The sequence below is a fragment of the Cornus florida genome, unplaced genomic scaffold (genome assembly GCF_030987335.1).
Source record: "Cornus florida cultivar Cherokee Brave unplaced genomic scaffold, ASM3098733v1 CherokeeBrave_3.0.0_Hap2_Chr04, whole genome shotgun sequence".
NCBI classification, from domain to species: domain Eukaryota; kingdom Viridiplantae; phylum Streptophyta; class Magnoliopsida; order Cornales; family Cornaceae; genus Cornus; species Cornus florida.
Genome location: NW_026775574.1, coordinates 71,370,121 through 71,389,653, shown reverse-complemented (window position 1 = coordinate 71,389,653; position 19,533 = coordinate 71,370,121). Strand labels below are relative to the sequence as shown.

General features: G+C 36.9%; 1 protein-coding gene across 15 annotated transcripts; it reads right to left on the bottom strand.

The window, feature by feature from the left end:
- Positions 1 to 287: 287 nt before the first annotated feature.
- On the bottom strand, positions 288 to 7,984 carry LOC132303493 (pentatricopeptide repeat-containing protein At1g09220, mitochondrial-like). 15 transcript variants are annotated; one of them, XR_009481248.1, is made up of 7 exons: positions 7,747 to 7,979; positions 4,933 to 6,414; positions 3,764 to 3,987; positions 3,571 to 3,680; positions 3,323 to 3,385; positions 2,863 to 2,969; positions 288 to 714 (listed from the first exon to the last, which is right to left on the bottom strand). XR_009481248.1 is itself a non-coding variant. In XM_059800770.1 (3 exons), the coding sequence occupies exon 2, from the start codon at positions 6,364 to 6,366 to the stop codon at positions 4,963 to 4,965; it is 1,404 nt and encodes a 467-aa protein (XP_059656753.1). In that variant the 5' UTR covers positions 6,367 to 6,414; positions 7,747 to 7,979; the 3' UTR covers positions 288 to 714; positions 4,933 to 4,962. The 15 variants fall into 15 exon arrangements, 2 of the variants coding, with proteins under 2 accessions (XP_059656753.1, XP_059656752.1); XR_009481245.1 differs by having other exon boundaries at positions 3,571 to 3,725; positions 3,914 to 3,987; XR_009481250.1 differs by having other exon boundaries at positions 3,571 to 3,725; positions 3,914 to 3,982.
- Between the last annotated feature and the right edge of the window lie 11,549 nt (positions 7,985 to 19,533).

The following is a 19,533-nucleotide window of genomic DNA, read 5'->3' as shown; positions in this document are numbered from 1 at the left end:
TCAATCACTGTTATGCATATCCTAGTCACTACCATTTAGAACATAATATGTTCAAAATGACATGGACTATAGAATACAATTAGTATTAGCATGCTAGTGGAAAAATATCCAAGAAGAGCTTCAAAAGTGTACAACGTCTAAAAGCAATCGATTTTGGGCATATAGCAAATTGTATTTTGGTAATAAGGTATGCTAAATTTTGAACTCCTATTAAGGATTCATCCATTAATACCAAAAAATTTATACTCAATGCATCAAGCATGAATGATTTATTTTCTCAATTAAGGTAATTTAAAAGGAATAATAATTTATATTTAAGTATTGAACATGTACAAGGCTTTAAGGAAAGAGGCATCCCTCCCCTGAACAAGAAGGAAGAAGAATTTTTTTTTTCGGAAGGTAAGGAAGAAGATAAATTCGTGCACATGTACTAGTAGGGACTTCGGATAACTACGATTGAATTTTTGAGCACTTGCAAGGCTGATCATATATAAATCTGAAGATATACAAGACCCGGACATAATATGGACTGAACGTAAAGCCATAAAATGAGATGGCTTGCATCCACATATGCAATCAAATTTTGCAACCATGGAACCATGTAAGTCTGCAACGAGAAGATGCCTTGCGTCCAAATATGCCATGAAAGAAGAAAATTCCTTGCATGAACTGATACTATGAAGGATGACATCTGCAAGAATGAACGGATACAACCTGCCAACATGGTCTACAGTTAACTCAACTTGGTTTCGATCAATTGCAATGTCATCTGAAAGCATGAAGTGATACTACTAAGCGACATTACACATTGAACAATCCTGAAAAAAGTGCCGAACCTGATACATTGAACAATCATAGACTAAGATGTTTAAGAGAATTACCTGGAGAGAATTCGAAGAGCAGTGACAGGCAATAGGAAAAGAAAGAAATAAGAACAATATCAAAATCGTGTCACTAATGGTTGAAGTGCAACATCAATATAACATAATTCCCATGTCTCACCAAGAATCCTTATGGCCCTTCATTTTGATAGGAAATCAAAATAAGGAAGAACCAGTGGCACACATTTATCCCCTACTGTGCCTCACATAATCCCCATTTCTCACTAAAACCAGTGGCTCACATTTATCAACCTCAATTCTGAATTCCGATAATCAAGTCTTAATTTCAAGAGAGCATAAATAACAACCTCAGTTCTCTATCTAAAAGAGCACAACATCGAGTCTTAATAAGAAACATGCCTAATGTATTCAATAAACGAAGTTTACACAAAATCAAGAATTCACTTTACATTGGAATACATTTTACACACAATCAAGCCCCCTTTTCCACTAGACTTGCTTACACTTGTATGCTACTTGACTCAATCTTGTATATTTATTTAACTCATAAACTGGATCATCATTCACATATTGGAAAATGGGTCTCTATGAAACCTCTGAATCTCCCCACAGAGAACAAGTACCAAAGAGTTGTTCTCTATAATTATATCTACCACTTTATACTAATTAATGTTAGTGAGGATGATATTGCAAGTTCAGTATGAAATTAAAAACCCCTCGGGTTTGTTTTTAGAGAAAAAGGATCCTAAATTTAAGTAGTTAACACAGTGGAGAGAGAGAGTTTGTTTTGAGCTATTTTTCCCAGTGATTGGTGGAGATTTTGTTCTCCATTCACATATCATTTTCAATTTAGGACGTGAAAAAGGGTTTCATTTCCCCAAGGTAATTGTGGGATGTAACATGAACCTTCACTTTATTTAATTCATAAACTGGACCATCATGGATGTTTCCTCACACTTCTGGATGAAAACAGCGGAAAAAGAAAAAGAAAAAAAAAACTATTAAGAAACTAGGACTGGACCATCACTCACATATTTTTAGATTACCAGCAAAATTGATTCATCATATACAGAAAATTAAGAAAATTATACATGAACAATTGCAGAACCCCTAATAAAGGATAGCTTCCACAATTTGGAGTATAACAAAATCAAAGCAATCAAGGAAAACCTTAATCTGGATGAGAGCATAGTTAGATGTACGAAATCAAAGCAATCAAGGAAAATCCTAATCCGGAGTGTGACAAAAGTAAATCAAGCCCAACCAAATGCATAAGAACTCTCATTCACAACCAAATCCATCCAACCAACGCAAAGCAATCAAACCTCAACCCAAATCAAATTATGAGATAACCAAAGAAAACCCATGAACTTGAAAAACGACAAACATTCCCAATGGATCATAACATAAGACAGTTCTCCTTGCATGTGAAAATAAATTGTGAATCTGAGAGAGAGAGACAGAGAGATCGATTGTTTTACCTTAACAGAGCAACAGAGATCGATAGTTAGTCAAGACTAGAGAAAAAATCATTTGAGAGAAACAAATTTGATGATGGCTGAAGAAATCTGTAGAGAGAACTCTTCTTCTGTTAAGATAAAAATAGAGAGGGAGGATTGTGCGGCTGCTGTCAAATAAGCGAGAAGTGTCGTAAATGAGAAGGTAGCACAGAAGGCAATTCTCCGTGTTTTCAATTAGCGGACTCTCTGTTTCCTAAATTCTCAGAACTGCAAAGGAAGTTCTCTAAAACCCCCAACTCTCATAAATCAGTTTTTCGAAAACTATTTTTGTAAAACATATCCAAGCAGACCAAAAATAATTTTTTTAGTTTTTTGTCACTCTGAAAACAGTTTGAAAACAGAAAACTATTTTCAGAGTGACATTCCGAGGAAGGCCTAAATTTCTATTCCAAACATTTGACTGGGTGTTCACCGAGTTGAAAATCTTCTTAACTGATGATGCAAGGGGGCAAGGTGAAGAAATGACAAAATTGCTTGAGTCGGGGATCCAAGGATTATACCAAATATCGACTTGATCACCTTTAGCCATCCGCCACTTCAATGTGTGTTTCAGAACTCCACAAGATGAACATATACTTTGCCAAGCCCATGAATTTCTTGTCTTACCCTAGCGAGTATGAAGGAAAAGTTAGATGTTCTGAAAGATGGATTAAATAAAAAAAAAACTAAGGTTTGACATTATTATGAATCTGTCCTTATATTCCGATCCCATATTTATGCTTGGCAATTGAACTTTTACAATTGCCAGCTTAACTTTGGCCAAATGCACATGAGAGAGATGTCACAATTGTACATGGTAGAGAAGAATGAAACTGTCTCGGTCAAAATACTTCACCTAAATTGGTGCAGATGTATCAGCAGTTATACTATCAGAGATTTACATTGTTGTTTTCTTATACTAGACTCTGGATTGCAATCCAATGAGGTAATGACCATAATGCAGAAATTCTCTGGACTTACAAATAGAACTGAGCTGGTTGTTGCATGGAGTAGGCAACCAAAAGAAAGGAAAACCGGTAGTTTCTGTTTTATGTAAAAGGAAGATTAGTTCCATCAGTATGCATTGCAGTTGTAAAATATATCTCATGCTATAAACTTAAACACAAAATCTTCAAAGCATTGTTCCCTACAGAAGTTGTCTGAACACCCACCCCTCAATTATAACCTGTAAAAGTAATATATCATATTCTAGATCATTCTTTTGATACCTGTTCAGTAAATTGGACACCAGTGCCAAACCTTGCTCCGGTCAAGTGTCTTTAGAGTATGACAAGGCTTATATCTTTTATTCAGTGTGCAAGCATGAACCACACTGAAACTTTAAGCCGCAAGAAAAAAGCCAATCACACTTGCTGGAGCAAATCTGATAATATATATAGATATCACAAAACCATTACTTACCGAGATGTGCAATGATGCCTGCTCACTAACTGAAAATGTGCATGCTTGAGAAGGGCAGTGTTGTGCTTCTACATATATATTGACACTCATACCCAGTGTTAATATGATCTCTTCTTGGTACACTCATCCTTCCATAGTATATTAGCATACCTGAACCAGTGGTTGACTTCAACTTCTTCTTGGTCATATATGATGAACTAGCCCTTCTTGAACGATCCTCTTTTCTAGGAAAAAAAACAAAATAGAGATAAATTGAAGTTTGGTGTAAGGAAGCCCCATATAGACAAACCAATAAAGCCTCATACAGTCCCAACTAGCAGCCATGGAACAAAGGCCTAACAATTTGATCTTATTCCAGAAGGTTTTAAGATGTGATCTAGACTAAATTTTAGACTCAAAGGCATGGAGCAGTTTCCATTTACACTGACATCTGTAGCTATTGGCTAATTCTATATTAGCTTGTGCATTCCATCCATATCACAGGGAGGCACACTTGATTGACTAAACTTTTTCCTACACTGCATCAATCGTTGCTCGCTTAGGCAAAAGTCCCCACCAAATTCTAATTATTCCAATCTGGTATCAACTATTCTAGTTCTACCATATAAGACGAGTACTAGGACCGTTCGACCAAATTATGGAATCTTCTCAAGTAACTTCACTGCCTTCAAGTAATCTAGATTTTCTGCATATATCTGCAAAAGGTCTTCCTAACAAAAAAGCCCATATCTACAGTCCTCAAGAAGCCAAGAGTCACGAAACCAACCCGTATAGTTGTTCCAACGTTAATTGTTTATATATCATTATTTTCCACCATTATACCTGAAAAGGCGTCATTGCATCAGGAAAAAAAAAAATTAAGTAGTTCAAGAGTGACTGTATCTGCCGATTCATATAATAAATCAAGCTCTGTCAAGATCATTATTTTTTCAAATTACCCTTACAGGGTCCTTAAAGACTACATTTCCCTCAGAATTTAGTTGAACAACTCCGTGTTAGACAGGCCAGTTGATCATAAGGATCTTAAGGTGAATTTCCCAAGTAATGATCTGGCCTATGATTATATTCTGGAGTCTTTTTAACTATATGTATAAAAACCAGCCCAATCAACAATCAAGATACATATAAAAATGTGAAAAATGGGTTTCCCCAGTGTAAAAGTTATATACCATGCATTTTAATTTCCACTTCTCTATTAATCAGACCAAACTAAGGCCAGGAACTTTGGGGGCATTTCTCTCATCCATCACTCCCCTTGTCCTTTCTGAATCTGCAAACCTACCAACACCGGCAAATATGTTGGACAAAAGCACATAGTCACCACCATATCCCCTTTCCATCTCTAGTATCTTCCTTGTAACTCTTTCTCCCATCTCAACATTACCATGGAAACTACAAGCACCCAGAAGCGTCCTCCAAATCACAACATTGGCCATCTCAGGAGGAATCTCCAAAGCCATCTTTTCTGCTTCCTCAAACCTCCCGGCCCTTCCCAACATGTCTATTAAGCACCCATAGTGCTTAATGTTTGGTATAAGTTGACACTCATTAACCATCTTCCTGAAAATCGAGAGCCCCTCTTCGACCAACCCTCCATGGCTGCAGGCATTTAGAACACTCAAAAACGTCACACTATTCGGCATCACACGAGCATTCTCCATTCTTCTAAAATTATCCACAGCTTCTTTCGCCATCCCGTGCATTGCAAGCCCAGATATTATTGAGGTCCATGACACCAAATTCCTCCTCTCTGCAGACACATCCTCGAAAAGTCTTAATGCACTCTCTACACAACCACATTTTGCATAAGCATCTATAAGGCAATTCATTATGCGAATATCAGATGCATTGAACCCACTTCTCTCTCCGTAAGCATGGACGGACTGGCAAAGCTCAAGAGCCCTGAGATTCCAAAGTGCTGGGAGAATCGCCAAAATCGTTATTTCAGTTGGTTTAATGCCTTCATCCACAACCATTCTCCGAAACAACAACATAGCTTCCTTCGGCCGATTCATCCTCGCATACCCATCAATGAGGCCAGTCCACGAAACGACATTCTTAGTCGGCATCACTTCAAAGAGAGAACGAGAGAGCTCCAACTCCTCACATTTCATTAGACCAGTGATCAAAGCATTCCAGGTGACGGAGTTTCTCTCAGGCATTTCATCGAACACCTTCTTCGCTTCAAAAACAGACCCACAAACCACATACATATTGACCAGAGCAGTTTGCACGTAAACATGAAACTCGAATCCAGCTTTGAGAGTAAGACCATGAAATTGCACACCCATTATAGTTCGCTGCAAATTAGCGCAGGCTTTGACAAGGAAAGAGTAGGTGAAGCTATCGAACAAAATGGGCCAGTGTGGTTGGTGGAATTGAAGGTGTTTGTAGAGAAAGATAGCTTCTTCGGGGAAGGAACTGAGTGAGTAGTGTCGAAGTATATTGTTCCAGATTGTCATCGGCATTTCAGCAGAGTGTGAAGCATTGGTGATGAGTTGAGAGTGGACTTGTTGAACAGCTCGGCGGTTGTCAAAGTTTGGATGTTTGAGCAACTGAGGCAGCAAGTAGTAGTATCTTCGTCCTTCTTTGTCTCCGCGCATAACCACACGGCAGGGCCGGCCCTGAGATTCCAAATATTTTGAGAGGCCCTAGGTGAACTTTCGAATGTGAGGCCATTGAGTTTCACACGCACAAAAAAGAATTATAAGAGTGCGAAATTTTAACACGATGTTTTCAAATTCTGTAGCTAATATAATTGTGCCCCTGTGCATTGTGCATAAGACAACTAACTAATAAGTATAAATGTATCACCACCAATAAATAATTGTGCGTCTGTGCAGTGTGCTTAAGACAACTAACTAATAACTATAAATTTTTATCAACACCAATAAATAATTGTGCGCATGTGCAGTGTGCATAAGACAGCTAACTAATAACAATAAATTTATCAATTAAAGAGTGCGAAATTTTCACAGGCACAAAATAAAAAATGAAGAGAACAGTTTACTAGAGAACAGAAAACTGCAGCTTATTTTACATTCATTGTTTATATAGCTACTAAAATTTGATGATTACAGATGACAAAAATATGTGGAGATGAGGTGACTATACATATATATATATATATATATATATATATATATAGGAGGCTGAACTTGTAGTATTGAAGAAGTAGTGGGACTTTTAGGTTATATGTGGCAACCACTATCATATATAGTTTTGTCTTTCACTCATTATATTAACTACACTACACTTTGTGTGTGGTTTTTTTGGGAGCCAATTACCCGCAGTGATTGATTGATCATTGCTACAGAAGACCTGTGCAAATTAATAGAAAAAACCATTAACTTTTGTTTTGTTAGAGCCTGCTCTTGATTTCCATGTGTTTGTATATTCCGATGGCAAGTGCTTTGACAGTATTATTAACTGAAATTCTAGCTGAGCCAACTTCAAATAACATAAATAACGGTGGTATATATCTTCATATAAAAAAACTAAAAATAAATATAAAAACACTTAATTTGGCACTTTTAAGTATGAGCATAATTTAGAGATAGAAAAAGTTCATTATTACCTCAACCCACTAGAAGGGATCCTTAATTTTAAATGCAAAAAATTATGAGGAAAAGGGGTATGGTTGCTGCTGTTGTGAGATTGGAGTGGACTTAGGGAGAGGGAAAAAAAAAAAAAAAGTACCTGCCATAGATTATGGACTCGATCGCCATGAAAGACACATGTAGAAAGGCAAACATTTATTAAAATACTAAGAGAATCATAGTATATGCATTCAGCTTTTGATAGCCATCACACACACAAAACCCTAGCTACTTTTCACTATTGGAACAAAGGTAAAGGCCCGAATCAAACGAACCAAAGTTAGAACAAATCAAATGATGAGATGAACGAAAGAAAGAAGGAAACATATATAAAAGATCGATTCATGCAAAAGGAGAGAGAAGATAGAGAGAGGATGAACATACCTTGTCACCTGAGGCGATAGCGGAGGCTGCGCCCTGCGGAGTGTCGAAGCAGATTGTGTCGTCTGAAACTTGCCCTAACTTATTTTTTATTTTTCCATCCCTTAAGGCCCTCTAAAATTTGAGGCCCAAGGCGACCGCCTTGGTCGGCCTTGGGCGAGGGCCGGCCCTGCCACACTGTCGAGACCAAATGCTGTTGCTGGCGCTGGTCACCATTTTTATGTTGCCGTTGTTAAAAGGATATGTTAGGGACTTCTTATATGGGGCCGTTTGACCTGCTAGTAATCATTTTATTACACTAGTGTTTTGGATAGAAATTAGAACTATATTTGATAAAAAAAAAAAAAAATTATTTTTGTAAGAATATTTTGGGTATAAATCGAAACCATATTTGAAAATAAAAATTTATTTTTGTAAGAATGAAAATTTATTTTGAAAATTTTAAAAATTTATTTTAGTTCCTACGCTTTACTATCAAAACACACAATATCATGTTATGAACTGTTTCAAATTAACCGTTCCAAACATGATATAGACCCAAATTTAAAGACCAATATAAAAAAAATAATATCATAACACATTCCAAACAGATTTTTAATTTTGTTTTGATAACAAATGTTGGTTAAAGCACTTTTATTTTAATTGTATTATATTATTCAAACACTATTAAATAAAAAAAGTAATAGGTCTTCTGACCTCATTTGCCGACTCATTCTCCAAATACAAAGTGGTTGAGAATAAGTCAAAAAGAAAGAAAATTTTACGGGATTTTGTTTTAAGAGTTCCAACGTGATCCAACCATGTTGTATTCGGAGGATGAGTCGACAATTGAAATCGGAAGACCTATTATTTCTCCTATTAAATATGTGCACTATTCAAATATTAATTATTGTGAAATTTCATTAAGGTGTTTGAATTTTTCTTTAATATTATTTTGTTTATTATATAATATTTGCATTTAACATTAATATATATATATATATATATATATATATATATATATAATTTAAAAATATCTAATGATTATTATTTTGTATTTGAGATATGATTTTTATTAATAGAATATGTAAAGCGATAGTAATAGTGACAGTGATGCAAAGTGATCGATGACACAGTTCTAGAATATATATTTAATTATGTTGATGTGAAAATCTGCCCCACCCAGAACGACAACGTTTCCTTACAAAACAATGGAGATTATGTCACCTCGAATGGCACCGGTGTGGTACCGGCTGAGGATGCTCCGACAGTAAAATCAGTGACCAGTGATAATTGTAAGATATTGAATTCGTGAATCGTAATAACTTTTACATACCTGGTTTAATTAGCCAAAGTTGTCTTTTATAGTCCTCGTGAATTGCATCAGTTAAAGATAACAAGATTTTTTGGGGATTATGTTCATCCCCCTCTAACCACACGTTGTATAGAGTGGCCATCTAACTCCAAAAAAACTGGTGAGATTGTTGAACTTATTGATATCCCAGGATTTTAAAGTGATATTTTTGTTATTTTGTTAGTCAACGTAGCCAGTCAATGCAAAATTATTTTTTCACTACCAGTTGCCCCCTATTTTCTGGTTCTGAACGGGCTAGGAAAATTGAACCCGAGTTGAACAATATGTTGGTGTACTGTTCCCAAGGTGGTTTTCTTTTTGTTACTTCAGGTTGCTATTCATGAGGTGAACAATATCCCAGGGTAATATTCCCCTGATATATATACACCTCGTGTTACTATTCTCGACGTGCCAAACGTTATGCAAAGGGCGTGAGTTCAAATCCCACCTTGCACAAAAAAATTTCTTTAGAATCCAAATATATATATATTTTAACCTCTCGGGTATTATTTCTGATGTGCCAAAAGTTATGACATGAAAAGGCGTGGGTTCAAATCCTGCACAAATTTTCGTTAAGACAATACAATTCCTTTGGAATCCAAATATATATATATATATATATATATATATATATATATATATATTAACCTCGGGTACTATTCCCGATATACCAAAAGTTATGGCATAAAAAGGCATGAGTTTGAATCCCATTCTGATTTTTGCCGGAGGTAATGTGATTGCTCGATTCTTTTTGGAATCCAACATTTTGCTTTATTTTACCCCTGGGTACTATTCCCGAGGTGAATAGTACATTTTTTTTTTATCTCTATTATGGTGTCATTTTTAGAAAGGGTTCCCGAGGCGCCAAAAGTTATAGGGTGAAAGGGCATGACCTTGCACAAAGTTTTATAGATTCTTTTGGAATTCAACCTTGGTTTTTTTTTTTTTTTTTAACCCACACAAAGTTTTTTACAGATTCCTTTGGAATCCAACCTTCTTTTTTTTTTTTTTTTTAACCTAGTTCATCTGGTAATGTATCTAGATCAAGGTTCCAATTTGGAAGGACATGGGTTCAATTCCCACCATGTGATCACTTGATTTTCTTTGGAGATCCAAAGGGAATCTGCTTACCTTTTTTGTACAGATTCCTTTGGAATTCAACCCCTTTTTTTTAACCTAGTTCCTTAGGTAATGTATCTAGAGGATAGATCAAGGTTCCGATTTGGAAAGGTGTGGGTTCAATTCCCACCACGTGATCGCTTGATTTTCTTTGGAGATTCAAAAGGAATCTGCATACCTTTTTTTTTTCTTTCTTACTTGGGTACAATTCCAAGGTAACGTACTAGATACTGTTCTGGTTTGAAAGGTTGTGGGTTTAAATCCCAGTCTTAACAAATTCTTCCCGAGGCAACATGATCGTTTGGTTCTCTTTGAGAATAATACGTTTGTGGTGATCACTACCTCTGGTACTATTCCCGAGGTGAATAATATATATATTTTTTTACCTTGAGATAATGTTCCCAAGGTGAATAGTTCTACCTTGGCTATTATTTCGAGGTGAACAACGGTACGCCAAACCTAGGGTGGGCGTGGGTTCGAATCCCACACTCAACATCAATGTACAGTGATAATTGGATTCCCTTTTGGGAATCAACATACTATATATGTGTATGTTTTATAAATTTCACTCAGCTCATCCCTTTAATAAGGGGAATAAGTTTTATGAGTTTCATTTACCTCACCCCTTTGATAAAGGGAGTAATAATTCCGAGCTTCATCCTGCCCGCCCTTTGAATAAAGGGTTTAATTTTTACAAGCTTCAACCAGCTCACCCCTTAAATAAGGGGATGTTTTGCATGAGCTTTATGAGTTTACCCTTTAATAAGGGAAAATGCTTCTTTTTTTTTCATGAGCTTGCCCTTTATTAAGGGAATTATTTTTTCTAAGCTTCGTAAGCTCAATCTTATAAGGGATTTATTGTATTTGAGGATGCCTTAGTAGTGACTTATTCATTGACAAAATGTTTGCCCTCTTCCTTGTAGCAAAGGACCAATGATGTCTATTTCCAAATACCATGTGCTTTGCATGGGCATTATCTTTTCCACAACTATCTCTGGGATATTAATCATACTTCTTGATGTGGTCGTATCTCTCTGTACGATTGACCAATACTGACCTGGCCGAAAGGCCTTGGACATTTATAGATTTCCCCTATTCTAGCCTCTTTCTTAAATTATATTGTGATTTTTCTTGGCAATGAGGCTTTGGATCTTTTGCCTAAGTTTGAGACTAGGCTCGACATAGCTGAAACTCATAAGCTTAGTACAGATGAAACCTAAATTGCTTAGCATGATGATGTGGATAAAATTTTCCTATATTCTATTGCCGAGACCCACTAGGCTTAATGTGGATGAGACCAGGCTTAGTGACTGGTGGTTAAGAACCTCATTATTGTGGGGACCACTCTGGACGTAGTGAACTCTCTTGGACGTATAGTCCTTCGTGGTTTATAGAGACCTACCAGGCTATGATTTTGGATGATTGGACCTTAGTCTTATATGACCAGGTCTTGGTGCCTGGTTTCGGAAGACCAAACCTTGGTAATGCTAAGGGCAAAGTATTGGTTGGTAAGAGAGACTAGGAACTTGGCTCGCTTGCTGTACCAAGGTTGATTCATTAGGCTTCTTGACCATACCATCATATGTAGATTGGCATTATGCGATTCATTGTTATGCCCCAGTATGATGGATAGAAGGGTCTTGGCATAAAGACCCGTCCTTCTATAAGAACATGGGACCCTTGTTGCGACACTTTATAATGGATGCTTTTGGGATAGTTTCCATGATCAGAAACATTTGTCTTGTCGTCCGAGCCGAATCACATTAGAATTATTATTTCTTCAGCGAAATAATCGGTTCACATAGACAGTGCCAGTTGTTGATGCAAAAATCTGCACAACCAAGAACAACAACATTTCCCTACAAAACAATGGAGATTATGTCACCTCGGATGGCACCGGTGTGGTGTCGACTGAGGACGCTCCGACAGTCAAGTCAGTAACCAGTGATAATTGTAAGATATTGAATTAGGTGAATCGCAATAACTTTTATATACCTCATTTAATTAGCCGGAGTTGTATTTTGTAGTCCTCGTGATCTACATCAGTTAAAGATAGCAAGAGTTTTTTAGGGATTGTGTTCATCCCCTCTAACCACATGTTGTATAAGGTGTCATCTATCTCCTAACAAACTAGTGAGATTATTGAACTTATTGTTTCCCTAGGAAGTTAGGGTTTCAGAGTGATATTTTTGTTATTCGGTTAGTCAACACAAGCCATCAATGCGAAATTATTTTTTCTATATCAGTTACATAACTCTTCTAGTACAATGACGAGCTTTCAACTATTAAATAAATTATGAGATTAATTGTAAAAATAAAAAATAGTTACCTAAAATATTCTAACTCAGAACACAATTTTAAAACTTTTAACTTTTTGCTTCATTAACAAGCATTTTTTATTTCTTAATTAGACATCTATTTATTCCCTAAAAATGTTTTTACTTATTTATTTATATATATTTTTATCACCAAACACATATAAACGCAATTTTTAAATTACAAAAACGCTTTAAGACAATGAATCCAAATTCTATCTAGTATGGATACTCTATAACACACAGTAAAAAAGGCTTTGATTTATCTGCTTATGACTAATTTTATTCTTTTATTAAACACACGAAAGTTCCCTCTAAATATATTTTTCTTCAAAAAAAAAATATTGAAAATATCGAATTGAACAGAACAACAACATACAATTTATTATTTAAAATCATTCTTCTTTTTATATCTCAATAAATGCTATTCCACTTTAACTATAAGTTGATCTGTACCCAGTTTTCTTATTATCTTTTGAAAGGAATCAAGGGTATCACCAAAGTTTTGGTACGTGTGAAGAAAATTTATACGATGTGCTAAGAACTCTATGTTATTGGTACTCTCTTTGAATTATCCTTTCATTGTCTCCATTTTTTCAAATAAATAAATAAAATAAAAATTTTCCATTTTTTTTTTTTTTTTAACTTTTTGGTAATCAAAATGTTTAACCAAGGGTCTTGTGATCCAATAGTATTTCTTCTACCTCCCAAAGTGGATGGTGATGGTTCAAGTCCCCAAAGAAGCAAAGTGAATGTGTGAGTGATGTTTAAAAATTTCTTGCCAATGACAAAAAAAAAAAAAAAAAAAAAGAAAAAAAAGGAAAAAATGAAAGGGGTAATCAGAATGCTTATAGATCTCTTTGTTCACTTGATCGATCCAAATAATTAATGCAATTTCTCTCATCCTTTCAGTAATAGTACTTAACAAGTTGGATCTCTTTGTAATCTCCTTATTATTCAATGCATTTTAATAACTAACAAAAACTAATTTTTGAATTTAAGTTTATTAGTGACTAGTCACAAATTAACTTAAACACAATAAGGGTAAATTGCATTAAACCCCCTTGAACTATTGGTCATTTGCAAGAAACCTCCCTGAACTACAAAAAAAACCCCCTTGAACTATGATTTTGTTGCAATTTACCCCCCTGAACTATGATTTTGTTGCAATTTACCCCCATGACATTAGCTTCCGGCACCGAAAATTTTGAAAGACCAGTTTACCCTTATAACACACTACATCGTTTTAACTTATACAGTTCTTACATTTTTTTTTTCTCCCAAAAGATGCTCTTCACCCAACATATCCTAAAATAGAGAGCTAGAGAGAGAGAGAGAGAGAGAGAAGAGACCAAAGAAATCCGAGGTCGACGGGATGGCTTGGTCTCGGATGATGGCGGCTTGTACGTAAAGGACTCGGCTGTGATGAGAGCTCGATTGACTTAGCTGTGAACTGTGGAGGCGGCGACGAGCTCAAAGGGGCTAGGCGGTGAACTGTGGATGACTGTGTGCTCGAAACACGGATGGGGGTGTGCTCGGCTATGGAGATGGCGGAAGGGGCCGGCGAACTTGGAATGGATGGTGGAATGGACCGGCGAGCAAGGTGAGCTGAACGGCTGGCAAGGCGGTGACGGCGATGGGCTGACGCAACGGTGCAGAGAAGTGCGATATATATGGCTGGCGAATCTAGCGGGTGGTGCAACGGCTAAGATGGAGCTATGACAGGAGACCCATCGATCCTAGCAACAGATTCCTTGGCTTATCCAAACACTCCTTATATGACATCTACCACTTCGATCCTAGCCACAAATTCTTCGGCTTCATCATCCCTTTCAGTCAATCAATTCGCGCGGATGGGGCAAACTGCAAAAAAATATATAGTTCCGGGGGGGGGGGGGGGGAGGGTGTTCTTGCACATACCCCAATAGTTTAGGGGGCTTTTTTGCAACTTTTATAGTTCATGGGGGTTTCTTGCACATACCCCAATAGGTTTCTTGCACATACCCCAATAGTTCAGGGGGGTTTAATGCACTTTACCCACACCATAATGATTAAAATACTCAATCCATCATGCAAATAATAATATATCCCTTGATGTAATAAAAAAGCTCACACCCTGCTTCCTGCAGAAGCTTGAGGTCTTCAACGAACACCTCAAATTATTCTCGTTCTCCTTGATATCATAGATAAGGAAATTTAATCAATTTTAACTCGGAATCAAAAAGTCTTTTCATTGTCCAACAAAACATACTACACTTAATATATACATGGTACAAAAAATCGATAGAACAAGTTACCAAAAGTAGGAATAAACTAATTCCCAAGTCATCACACTCCAAAAGCTAAACAATTCAAACTCCAGTTCGAACAATGATTAGTACAAAATGGACTATGGATTATCATCTAAATAGCAAACCTCCAAAACAGTGTTCTTCAATCTAACTTATTTATGCGCCGTCCTTTGCTCACCCGTAATAGAACCTGAAAAGTATTTTAAACAAAAAATGAGCTTAAAAAGCCTAAAAGGTATCCTAGATTTATTTAAAAATTCAGATAAATTGTCTTTGAAATGAAGGAAGCAAACTTCTTTCAACAATTTGCAGGAAATGAAAAAACTTTAGTCGTTTATGAAAATGAACTGAACATGCTTGGAAAAAATGAACTGAACATTTCAGGTTGGGGCTACTGAAAATAACCAAATAAATGATAGCGTTCGGCTCTAAAAAACCGAGGTCCTTTCCAAGTGCGGAAAGGAGGGTGAATGTCGTGCGTATCTGGAACTGCTATCATTCCAAAGTGGATATCCGAACAACTATCCAGTAAGAAATTGTAGGGATCAGACGATTGAATGAAGGACTGGAATTACCACCTTCAAGTGTTCTTTTTGCCTTGAAAAAGGACTTTTGGACTGAACTATGGCTAGTGGAAAGGAAAGTTGTATTGAAAGTGCAAGACTTCAAAGTAAAGTGCTGGAAAGTAGGAATAATAAGTGCATAACTTGAATTAAACATATTGAAATTGTATTACATGAATGTAAAGATACATGAATGTAAAGTAATTGAAGTGATGTTGGTTGAGTGTGTTGAACAGAGTTTGCAAACTAGCTCTAAGTGTTCTATTTATAGAGCCCCTCCATGCATGTAAACTGATGTGTGGCAACCTTAATAGCTTCCACGTGGATTAACTTCAAACAGCTAATTATCCCACGATCTTTAGCAGTTATAATTTCTTCTTCCTCGGTCGCAGACCTCCTCCTTCTTCAGACACGATTTATTCAGCTTTGTTACCCACTCTCCTCAACAACCACTTCGGCTAGTGGTAGTTTCACTATAGAGTTCCACTACTCTCAACCGATGTATCCTTGTTTAGCTAAGTGTCCCACAACTTCTAGTAGTCTTCTCTTTCTATAAAACCTCTATGTCATGGCATCGTGGTCTGATTTGTATAACCTCCTCGTCATGGATCACATATACCAGAAATATAACTGCCCACATCCCTCAAACTTTGGTAACTTCCATTCAAAGACTTTCCTTTAGAATTCATGGCTCCATAATCTCCTGAATATATATATATATATACACACATCCAATTCTTTCCTTTTTGCAAACCAATTTCCTAGATTTTAGACTGAGCTTTCCATACTAATCTTCATAGCGTCGTGGTTACTTTCCATTCTTCCACCGATTCTACATCATGGATCGTGGTTATATCATACTTCCTTGATTTTAGCTTTTACCATGGTTCGTTCCTACCACGAACAGATACATGATCCTCCATATTGGGTAATCACGTCTCCTAAATTTAGCAACTTCCCTTCAGCCTTGCCTCACCTGGATCCAGTACTCAATGGCACCATAAATTCCTCCTTCACAACAGTTATTCTATCGTGGGTCAAACATATATATATATATATATATATATATATATATATATATATATATATATATAAATTAACCTCCCACGTATCCTTTTGTCTGACTTAGCAAAATAAATGTTAAAGTCTCCTAAAAACATGGAGACCCTCAACCCCACGTTCTACTTCCTTGATTAAGTCAACTTTGGTAAATCACATAATGGGAAAACCTCCAATTACTTATAGGTACATGATTTTACCCATAAACCTTCCATAACAACAATTCTTTAAAAGAATTGACATATTATGGTAAGTCCCACAAAACTCGCTATGTGTCAAAACCCAATTGGTTCACAAGAATTGCGTTCCAGCGTGGTAAGTTCCATTGGAACTCGCCACATATTCCTCCTTATTGGTGGGTAGGACCAAATTAGCCTTCAACAACTTCAAATCATGCCTCATCTTTTGGAATTTTAAAAGAGGTGATCCAATGTAGCAAGCTCATTGGAACTCGCCATATGTCACCTTTCCATTGGGCTAAAATAATGGAGTAAACATATGCCCCCCAAATTTCATGCCATATGGAATAACTTGATGATAAGGCATGGGATTTGAATTCTACCATCATGACCCTCTTATAATTCTAACTTCCTCTTTTCATGCAGTTGACTTCCTTGTTTCCTTCAAAGTTTATTTATTCTGCCACTTGTTTGACAAGTACCACATATTCTGAGAAGATCCTATCCCTTTATGGCAAAAGCTTCATTCCTTTTAAATTTTGAACTCTCCAAACAAACCCCCTTAAAAATCGTCATTGGATTAAGACAACCCAAGTAATCATTAGTTGAAGAGTTTCTATGCAACATGTTGGTAGTTCTTCGGTTTCCTCCATATCAACCCTTATCTACCGCCAACTTCCAAAAGAATATTCCGTGTCCCAATATAAGTCCTACCCATTTATGGCTAAAACCATCCAGTTTCCTAATCTTTATTACCTTCTTTTGAATTTTGAAAATCCCAACTACCAACCTTCATAAAACGTAACTTTCTCATTACTTCTATATATATATGCATGTATATCTCATCCTCATCACAAAACCTCTCTCTTTTCCCTCTTTCTTCTCCTCCAACTAAACCCTAAAAAATAGCAAGACTCGAACTTTGTAACAGTAACGAACCATGGCTCCTGTGAAAGCTAAGAAACCGCCCAAACAAACCACTAGTTCCTCTCTTCCAGCTCCTTCAATTCGACCTAAAATTAAAACTCGAAGCCCTAGCCATCAAGTCTAATTACTTCTACAATCCCTGAATCTTGCTAGGCTATATCTCAACCCTCTGATTCCCCTTGAAGATTCTTCAATCGGGCTCGGACCGGCCTTTGCAGGTGTGGCCCTTTTTAAGTTGGCAGAGTTTTCCCTTCCGGTACGTCTCCTCTCCCCTTTGATTCAGAGTTCCCTTTTATTTTAAAGAAAGGGAAAAAAGTAAAGCCTTCCTCCAATATAAAGAATTGGCCACCATATCGTTCCTCTTGGTCGTCCTGGTAGCAAGGCCTCCATTACACTTGACCCAAACCTTCTCTTTCCAGCCCTTTTTTTTCTGGTCTTCAACTACAAATGCCCTTCATTTGAGATGTGGAATGATGTCCCCAACCTTAAGGGATATTTGTTGCATTACTAGCCTCAAACCTCATGGAGATGATGTTAGTGCCACTCTCTATGTCGACCAATTCTCTTTTCCCACCAAAAACACTGGTAGCAAGAAATTTATCTCATCCCACCTTCCTTTAATCAAACACTATAAAGGAAGCGAGCCAGTCGAAGAGGACAAGCACATAGCTTTCCTAATCTGTTGGCTTTCAGGCTACTTGTTATGTGTTCCATCTGGGCAAGTTACCAAGGACTTTGTTCAAGTTGCCATATCTTTGGCCATGATTGGAGATTTAGCATTGGCTTCCCTCGTACTTTCTCATCTATACAGAGGTCTGAATGACTTCCTTACCTCCAAATTTTCAAGATTTTAAAGCCCTTTTTGGTTGTTCCAAATGTGGCTTAAGGTGTATTTCCAAGACAGAACTTCCCCTCTTGCCATGCAAACTGGAAAAACCCTTTTATGTTATCCTTTAGCTACAGCAGCCCCTTCCTCTTTCAGCTTTGCTGAAAACTTTGAGTATTTTTACAACCAGTGTGAAATGGGAGATGACAAATTCTTCAACCCTTTTACTTTCCTTGGTTGCATGCCATCATGGCTAGTCCCTTCTCCAGGGGTTTCCACCAAAAAGCATTCTGGAGAATGGAAAAATATCTGGGCGAGCTTTCTACTTGCTCGAGATCTTCATTACAGCACTGCCAACCCTACTCTAAGGAACAACTTTTGTGGCGTGGAATTCTACAATCCAGCTTAACTAGGTAGGCAAATGGGATTCACCCAACTCATTCCCTTACTGCCATACAAATCTTAGAACAGATACTTTAATCAAAGAGTGAGGATCACAGATGTTACCAAATTTGCTACGATTGATAAAGCTTATGAAGTGGAAATGTCAGCTTTCAACTTTCAAGGCCATACTAGTAAGCCTCAGTCTTCTAATGAATCTACCATATGGTGGACGGCCTACATTTCTTCCACTCGGACAAAAAGTCATAAGGCCGTCTGTGATAGTATTTTAGCCTCCTTCAAACCCTTATCTCCAGGTAACATGTACTTTTAGTGAGCTTTGCCTTCCTTCTTTTCTGTTCCCTTTCCATATGCTAAGGATTTAACTTAAAATTCCTCAAATGGAGAAGAAGAAATTCTAGAGGAAAGTGATGAAGAAGAAAGTGAAGAGAAAAACACTATTTTGCCCACCAAAGTTGAAGGTGTGGCTGAAAGTGGTAATGTGAGTCACAAACTTATCTCTTCCAGTAATGAAGAAGAAGAAGAAGAAGATGCCTTGTATAAGGCAAAAGGGAAAGAAAATATATCTCAGGTATTTCCAACAAAACCAAACTTAACTTTTCCAACTTTAGATTCTCCTAATATCTCCTTTTGTAGGGACTGGCCATTGTAAAGAAAGAGTTTCAACCCTAGTTTTCCTCCTCTGATGAAGATTCCTCCAATGACGATGGTATTTCCAAAGGGCAAACCCATACTTAGCATTCTGTCAAAACAATCACCAAGCGCAGTCCCACTGA

What these genes read in the sequence shown, in the direction of transcription:
- LOC132303493 (XM_059800770.1), bottom strand. Translation starts at nt 6,366, where the DNA reads ATGCGCGGAGACAAAGAAGGACGAAGATACTACTACTTGCTGCCTCAG.